The sequence below is a fragment of the Gobius niger genome, assembly GCF_951799975.1.
Source record: "Gobius niger genome assembly, chromosome: 20".
NCBI classification, from domain to species: Eukaryota; Metazoa; Chordata; class Actinopteri; order Gobiiformes; family Gobiidae; genus Gobius; species Gobius niger.
Window position 1 is genome coordinate 10,194,495 of NC_136871.1, and position 9,236 is coordinate 10,203,730.

At 39.6% G+C, this 9,236-nt stretch overlaps 1 protein-coding gene across 2 annotated transcripts; it reads right to left on the reverse strand.

Moving 5' to 3' along the window:
* Positions 1-484: 484 nt before the first annotated feature.
* On the reverse strand, positions 485-7,887 carry ghrh (growth hormone releasing hormone). 2 transcript variants are annotated; one of them, XM_079579362.1, is made up of 6 exons: positions 7,767-7,887; positions 7,523-7,613; positions 4,039-4,140; positions 3,790-3,894; positions 2,104-2,232; positions 485-607 (listed from the first exon to the last, which is right to left on the reverse strand). In XM_079579362.1, exons 2-6 carry the CDS (start codon positions 7,600-7,602, stop codon positions 595-597), a joined length of 429 nt encoding a protein of 142 aa, XP_079435488.1. In that variant the 5' UTR covers positions 7,603-7,613; positions 7,767-7,887; the 3' UTR covers positions 485-594. The 2 variants fall into 2 exon arrangements, with proteins under 2 accessions (XP_079435488.1, XP_079435489.1); XM_079579363.1 differs by having other exon boundaries at positions 7,523-7,610; positions 7,767-7,875.
* Between the last annotated feature and the right edge of the window lie 1,349 nt (positions 7,888-9,236).

Sequence of the window (9,236 nt, forward strand, 5' to 3'; positions counted from 1 at the left end):
CCTCTCTCCCTTTGTCTTTTCTGTAGTATTTACTCTCACGGACAATTGAGTAAAAAACTAACATGCTACGACACCTGCAGTGGCGCTTATGGCCTCTAGGAGCATGAGTTACTTAGTTCTGCTTTAAATACTCATTAAAACAACATCTCTCTGGTTAAGTGTCATTGAGCAGGCCTGTTTTGCAAAGATGTACTGGGCTTTCAAATGAGGTATCGCATGTACACAAGTAACAAGTATATGATGGAAACTAATAAGCTGTGTGGCAACGCTTGGACATTTGCAGGAGCAGAAACATTCTAAAACTATTTTTCACTTCTATTAAGTATTTGGAAAAGATTTTCGGTAGAATCAGTCGTTACCACAGTCGTGCTTTTGGTAAACTAATTCAAGTATATGGTCATTTTGACTAGGATTTTGACTTCCTGAACCCTGACGGGGCTGGATGGTTGTGTTTAGGAACATTTAACAAACCACAACCTTTTACTGATCTTTACTCTTTTATTAGGAACAATATAACTGAAAATAACACTGAAGGAGACATGGTAAAACTGGTGATGGGAGTTGATGGTGTGATTGCAGACGCCTCCACCGCTCTCAGCTCCGCAGTCTGTGAAGAGAAGATGGCGGATAAATTTACTGTTTTTCTTTCACTTTCACACTCCAAACCGTTCTCACAATAAGTTTACATCTTTGATTGAAATTGCCGTAAAAACAGGGTTTCTGCGGGGCATTAAATAGTATTAAATATTGATAAATTAAGGCCGTATTACATTAAAATGTAATTTTAATGTTGAAATATTGGATTTCAACAGCATGAGATTAAAGGTTCCATGAAATGGAATCGATCTCTTACTCCATATGATCATCAGAAATACAAAAAAAGAGTCCAAATCACATTCAATTTTACGCTCTATAGTGGCCTATCGTGTCCCATTTCCTTTTACATTTCCCTTCATTTGTCTGTTTGAAGGAATTAATTTAATTGGTTTATTTGGTCGGGATAGTGCAGGTTAATGAACAAGCAACACCAGATTGTAGACTTGGGCTAATTTCTATCCATCGTCCCTCTAGAGCACTCTCAAACATCCTGGCTTTTTAGTGGAAGGGGAAACCGGAGGACCTGGAGGAAACCTACGCAGACACGGGGAGAACATGCAGACTCCACACAGAAAGACCCCGTCCCAGGTGGGAATCAAACCCAGACCTTCTAGCTGTGAAGCACGAGCACTAACCGCTGTGCTACCAAATGGTTCTTAATCTTTAGAACTGATGAATACATATAGAGCTGGGGCAAAATATAGTTTTGCGAGATATCGGAGAACTTCTTTGTGGTGATACTACATGTATTGTATCGGAAATGATGCATCGCATTATTTTTGATACTTAACTCAGTTAATGTAAAATCTATTTACAAACGGGTTTGATTTAAAGATAGTTGGGAAAAAAAGAGATTTTTAAAATGCTTCTGCCATTTGCGCTTTTCAAAATATTTTGATCAATATCAATATCTGATCTATATTTAATTTATGCATTTTGCAAACTCAACTTGTGCTTTCTTATTTTATTTTGGGGTAAAAAATAGTTTGTTATAATGAAAAAACATAAATGTAATACTGAATATATTGTATCATCATATGTATCGTATCGTGACACGTATTGGATCCCGACCAAAGTGTATCGTCCCAGCCCTAATAGAGCAGAATTTGACTTGCTGCTATCTGCATAAACCTTGAAAAAGTTAGTAGATCTTAAGTTGAAATCACAGTTTGAGAACGCAGGGGCATAATTATTCCAGGATGACAATGCCAGGATTCACTGGGCTCACATTGTGAAAGAGTGGTTCAGGGAGCATGAGACATTGCTTTAACTCATGGATCAGCCTCCACAGAGTCCAGATGAGACTATTTAGGATGTGCTGGAGAAGGCTTTGCGCAGTGGTCACACTCTCCCATCATCAAAACAAGATCTTGGATCTTATGACTTTGCAGAAGCTTATTGAAACAATGCCACAGCTGTGTGCAAAGCTAAAGGCGACACGACATAATATTAGAGCGTGTGATTATGTCAGTCAGTGTATGTTAAACGCAGAGAGAGAAGTTTGACCTGGGCCTCAGTATCTGCTCATCCTGGAGCCCTGTGTATCTCTGGTTGCTCAGGATGGACGTGAGGTCTTCTTTGTACGTCCCCTGATAGATGTTGGACTGACGCTTCATGTAGCTCTCGCCCTCCTCCCTGCACACAAGTCACATTGATGCAAATAACAAAGAAACAAAGATGCAAAGAGTCAGATTGGAAATACTAGGGGGCTGCCAAAAAAGTCCACAGCTGAATCTGGGGTTACTGCAGTTGCTCAGGTCCAGGTTCAGCAACATAATGTTTAAATAAAGAGGTCACCTGAATACCCTGAATGACCAGGTTATTCCATCAATTGATAATTTTCTTCCCTGATGGCACGGGCATATACTTAACGAGCAAATTTATTCTTTAACCCCTTAACCCCCACCTGAACCAAGCACATTTTCTCCATTGTGGCTTTAAGCTTCTTGAACAAAGTGTCAATTATGAGGCAAAACAATAGTGAAAATGCAGAACAGAAGAGCCACAACAACATGATAGAAAAAAGCAATAAAAAGTGATCAAAACGTGACGAGAAAGCCACAAAAGAGTGACAAACAAAAGCAAAAACGCAAACCAAAAGTGAGAAAAACGCTTGGAAAAAGCTCCATTTAGATGAGATTTGTAGGTCCTCGCTTCAAATGAGGCGTTACACAGGCCTATACGTACATGCTTTTCAGTCATGTGACTTTTGTTGTTGTGGCAGCCATTTTGAACACCGAAGTAGCATTATGCAGTACTACCACATGTAACAATATCTCTACTCAGGATGAAAATGAAAGGCAATTGATTGACAGTGACATTTTATGTACTCGTAATCATTACTCAAGAAGAAGACAGTAAAAACACGACCCCAGAGACGCACGTTTATGTGTAGAAACCAGTGAGTCATTGTTTAAGATGTTAGCATGCTACTGGTTAGCATTTAGCTTCATCAACTCAGCTAAAAGCCCTGAACCACACTCCAAACATCTAGCCTTAAATACAACACGTGACAGAGGTCAGAGCTGAGCTGTTACTGTAGTATTTCCTCAGTGTTCATAGATATGAGTCACACACGTGTTTATTGTGTTGAAGTCATTGACAGTTGATTGTTGACAGTTGCTAACCGGTAGCATGCTAACGTCTTGAGCAGCTTAAACATTGACTCAGACTGAGACTCTGTTGACATGACAAACTGTAACAATGTCAGAGCAAGGTTTTCAGTATCCTCTTTGATATCTTAATTTAGTCTTCAGAGTGAAGCAGATCTTTAGTAAATCCTGCTGTAACTCCACAGACAGAGCTGCTACATCTGTGCCACATTTGCTGGTTTTATCACATAAACGTGCGTCTCTGGGACCGTGTTTTTACTGTTTTCTTCTCGAGCAATGATTACATTGTACATAAAAATGCCATTGTCAATCAGTTGTGTTTACTTTCATCCTGAGTAAAGATATTGTTGCATGTTGTAGTACTGCATAATTCTACTTCGGTATTCAAAATGGCCGCCGGAACCATGTGTGATGTCATTGCATGTATAGAAGCTTTAACATTTAGTGGGGTTAAGAGGTAAAGAAAAGTAACGAAAAGTAACAACAGCTTATCCATCACTCGGGTTTAACAAAATCAAATCTGCAATAATTTCACTTCTCGATGTTTACAAGTTGGTTCAGAAAGATTTCGTACACTTACCTGAGCCGTTTGTTCATAATGGTTTGGAGAAACTTTCTAGCAGAGATTTGACCGAGCACTTTTCTGTAGCCGTTTGTGAAGATGGCATCTGCGTGGCGTCCTAATCTGCACATCACAAAGAAGACATCAATCAACGACAAAGTCTCAAATTATTCATCTCAAAACGATATTCTGCTTCTGTGTCGATGCCTCCCTCCAGTGCAGAGTCTTACCTCGCAGTAGAGTGACCGATTTATGTTTGTGACTGACCGTATCTCGGCTCGCTCACTCTGCGGAGGCTCCTCTTCTAAACGCTGTGCCGGGCTTTCGAGAGACGACGTCATGAGGATGGATGTATCTCTTTGGCCAAACCTTTAAAATAGACAAACCTAATTGTAGGAAGGCACAATCCTTGCACTGCATAAATATCTGAGAATATGCTTTACAAAAGGTCAAACCAAAGGAGACCGAGCCTTTGCTGCTGCCCTAAATTCTCAGTCTTCGTACTTGATTTCTTTATTTATTCCGTTAAGTATGTTTTTGTGTGTTGTTTCTATTTTTGCATTGAATATGGAAAGCACTTTGTGGCTGTCCTGGCTGTTTTAAATGTGTTCTCGAAATAAAGTTGACCTCGACCTTGACAGAAGTACACCTGTGTTACTGTGCACTGTCCAAAGTATAATAATAAAGTGAATGTTAGACAGAATGTGCCTCTTCCAAATCTACAGCTGCTATAAGCCGAATGCCCATCTCGGGCCGCCCGTTGCATTATGGGTAATGGAATTTCTTTTGGCAACCAAACAACATTGATAGTTAGCGTAAAACAACGAAGAAAGCTCTGATTTGGACCGTTTTAACCGCTGGAAAGTTGATGATTTAAAGCGTTTTTGTCGTCGCCGTGGAGCTTGTTACAATATTAGCATAAATCTATTTTTACAACCAGGGCTGAGTACCAGAGATCGACAGAAACTGAAGAAGTGAACGGCCGTTCATATGTAGAGATGCTTCAAAAGTGACGACCAGTCCTTGTAGGATCGTTATTCCAACTATGTGAGAAAAACATTTCTGACCCTTGAAGGCGACTGTTGGACAAAGTCCAGGGTCTGAAACTGTGGCCTCAAGTCGCCGACATTCAGTACATTTAAACTGGAATTAGAAATAAACACTTTTTTTTTTTTGTCAATAAGGAAGTGGACTGTAAACGAAGTCTTTTTTATTAGTATTGTGACCAGAGAGATCCACATACACATAGGCCATCTAAATTGACTTTGTTTGTATTTTTTTGTCCGCTCCTGCCTACGGAGCTGCCGTCCTGACTTTTCCCTCGCTTTCAAGATATTGACAACATAAATATTTGCAAGAAATGTCGCTTGAGACTTACAGTCTTTAAACCAATGTCCATAAGCCTTATAATTCACGGTTATGGCTCAATATACTTCAGTGTTCACGCTCCGCTACCTCAACTCGCTCACACATTTTAATGGTGGAGTGGTTTTGTTTGGTAGCCGAAATTTGGAGCCTGGTTGACCCACGCATTATTATAAACTACTGCACAACAAAAACCCTCTTTGTTCATCCACTCCGTTTATAAACAGGATCCATTTTACCTGGAACTATGAAGCAGATCAACCAGCGAGCTAATTTACATCAGATTGATCTTGGACTTGATCGTCACATTAGTTACATTGATTATTCCAAAAGGAAAATCCACAAATGATGAAACTACTTCGAGCAGCGGTTCTCAAAGTGTGGTACCACTGGTGGGTCTTGAGCTTCTTCAGGTGGTAATCCTGGTGCTAATGCTAATGCTAGCTGCGACTGCCGTTGTTTCACTTCTACTGAACAATCTGCTGTGAACAAACATCCTGACTTTACTTTTTTTGTATGTATGTGATAAATAAGTTAATATTTCACCAGCAAATGGCAACAAAGGGTGAAAAAGGTTCTATTTTCCCCCTCGGCGAAGTGACTGTATTTTAATGCGACAAACGCAGACAAAATTGGTACATATTTCCTTCCTTAAGATTTGCAAGCATTTTATCAAACAGAAGAGAGAGAATCGGACAAAACGGGAAACTTTGAAGCAAAAAACAGTGGTCGATTCAAGCCAAAACTAAAGCTTGTTATGTTTTGAACCATAATTTTGGTATTTTCAATGAATTTATACAGTTAAAAAAATGTTGAATTATGTCATAAATATCCAAGAAATTCAGATTTGAATCCAATTTAATATTCCGAGTTGTCTTATTTGCTCATGCCATGAACTGAAACTGTTAATTTTGGCCTTTTATTTACGTCCTAGTCAGAGTTATTTCACTTTTTAAGCTGTTTTACCTGAAGCTACAGTTCCAGCTCAATTGTTTACCGTTGCTATGGAAACGGCTGTAGTGGAGGGATATAGAGTAACTTTTTTTGTCGCAATGTCGCAGCATTTTTGTCTCATTTTGGAAGAGTTTTCATCTCTTTTTTGTTCCTCGTTTGTTGTTGTTTTATTGTTGATTTTCTTACACGTTTTAGTCGCACTTTTGCTGCTTCATTGTCGCTTTTTTGTCACTTGTTTGTGGCCTTTTTGTCGTTGCTTTTTGTCGTGGTTTTGTCATATTTCGCCACATTTTTGACACTTTTTTGTCGTGTTATTGTTGATTTTCTTACACATTTTTAGTCGCACTATTGTTGCTTCATTGTCGCTTTTTGTGGCCTTTTTTTTCGTTTCTTTTTGTCGTGATTTTGTTGCCTTTTCATCGTATTTTTCTGTCGCTTTTTTTGTCGTGATTTGCCACATTTCTGTTGCTTTTTTGTTTTATTACTGTTGCTTTTCTTGCACGTTTTTGTTACTCTTTCATTGCTTCCTTGTGGCTTTTTAGTAACTTTTTCTGGCCTTTTCTCGTCGCTTTTTTTCCACATTTTTCTTGTATTTTCATCCTCGTTTTCGTTGCTATATTGACCCTTTTTTTTTTCCGAAAAGCTTTTAGATTTGGAGTAAAGCCAAACTGGAGAAAATGTGGTGGGAAGAAACCCTGAAATAAAAACGTATTTCCTATTTCAAATTCAATTCACTAAGTTTAACGTACAACAAGATCATTATGCTACAACATTGGCAGATAACTTTGCTTACCAACTTTTCATCTTTTGATCATTTTTTTGTTGTTTTTTTGCAGAACATGCCTGGCTGTAGCTGGAAGGTCAGATGTTTTATATTTTAGATGGTGCTTGGAGTGAAGAGTTTCCAACAAGAGCACTTCGATTCCACTGCACTCACCAGACTAGACACTAAAAATCTCTCTCTCTGCCCTCATCGTGACTGTATCTTGAATAGCGGTACATAGATTGATCTGAAACGAGCTTCTGAAAAAAACGTTCAAGCCCCCGTACTCGTGAAAGACGGCGATTAAAGTCCAGTGTGTGACTAACGCAGATGTGTTGACCCCTCATTTTCAAAACAACGGCAGGGGCCATCGTCATGACATGCCAACTTCACCCAATAATAGGCTTCACTATTTATGAATGCTGCTCCTTTTCAGCCCTGAGAGTACAATTATTTTTGTACAGTCCTGGACAAATGAATGAGAATATGGCGGCAGAGGCAAGTGCAGTTTAGGTCAACAGGTGAAAAGGTTAGACAATGTTTTTAAAGCACTTTTATCATCTTTATATCTGTATTTATTCATTATGTATATCCTATTGCATGCATTACAGTGGATAACCAGTGAACCAGTGAAACAATGATTTTATAGGAGGCATTTGTGAGACTTACCGAATAGATGGATAGAGCGGTGAGCCTGATACAGTCACAAAAAGGCAGAGTAGCGTCAGCAAAGCGGCTTTCTCCATCATCACAGTCGCTGCTGGACGAGGACGCGCCGTGAAGAAAAGAAATGACCAGAGTAGAGATTACATTAGGAAAACGCTGAGGGCACACTTCTGCCCCGCCGGTGTAGAATGAGACAAATTCACCCCTCAAAAACAAGCTGAATTTGACCAAAAGTTGGCGATCTTACCTTCTCCGAGTCGATGTGGGTCGATGATCAGTGCCGTCCTTTGAGAATCATCTTGTGCAGCTGAGGGAGAAACGAGGCGGAAGCAACGGTCCAGAAACTACTGTCCTCCTCTGGATCCTTTGGTCAGTTTATAGCGGCTCCCGGTCACTCCCACCTCACAGGGACACTCCCCTCTCTGTCTCCTGCTCTGGACCAAGAGGGCTTTTCATCACAACATGAAACTCACAGTCTCTCCTTTTTTTCCTGACGGGGACCAAGAATGCTTTATTGTTTTTCATGACAGGTCTGGACTGGATCTATGGTAACCTTGCAAGAAATAAGAAAGTATAACTGTCAATGGGAAGTTGAATTTTCTTACACCATTGGCAGATAAATCAACCTGAAAAAACAACAAAATGTACTGAATCAGAAACATCTCAGAACAAGTGAGATAATCTAGGTGCCCAACTCAATCTTAACTCACTTAAATTAAAGGTCCTATATCATGCAAAATCAACTTTTTGGAGCTTTTAACCGTGTTGTCATGGTATTTCCTTATCAAAAACACCCCCAGAGTGTTTTTTGGCTTCATTTATGCAGTTCTCAGCAATCCTCCTGATTCCTGCTCTCTGGGCAGCTGCTCCGCCCTCTCCTGGAAAAACACTGAGTTGCTCAGTTGTGTCGTCAGAGCGGAATGGAAGTGCTCGACGTCTGTAATGTAATGTCTTAATTCTATGCTTTCGGCCTGATTTTAATTTGTAAAACTTGTAAAAAGCTTTTTCATTATTTCTGTTGTAAGAATGAAATAAAGGAGAAATTAAAATTAAAAAGGAAGTGCCCCCTGCGGACAAATCAAACACACCCCCTGAGCGTCTGAACAGATGTTTGCACTGGAAGTTGTGAAGAAGGAGCTCTTTCTAACCTACTCTAGACACGCCTGTTCTTTTTTATTACCTATTGATAATGTGGCGAAAATGCGTGTTTGGCTACGAGAGGACAGACTTTACTTTACTCAACCTTCCCAAAGATGAGGACACTTACCAGAAGTTGGAATTTCTTCCTGGGATTCAGCGACTCTCAGCCAAAATGGTGTTTTTCTGTGATTGTCTCTTGATGGATGTTTGGTGAATCTTCGCCAGAATCAAAGTGGATTAACTTTTATAACCAACGCGTCCCATCACGTAAACAGCGTTGGACCAGAGCGCTGAGTCAATCCAAACGCGTGTTAGCTTGTGTGTGTGTTAGCCATTGATGAAGCTCACAGAGACACGTGATCTCTGCACTCTTTACCAAACAAAAATACATTGTCAATCCAAACAGAATTTGTAGTTCTGTTAGTTTGAACAACTACTAAAACTCAGAGGTGGGAAATATTCAATTACATTCACTCAAGTACATGTACTTAAGTAACTTCAAGTAGTTTTTTCATACAGTCCTTTGTACTTCTTCTTGAGCAATATTAAAATGAAGCATCTGTACTCTTACTTAAGC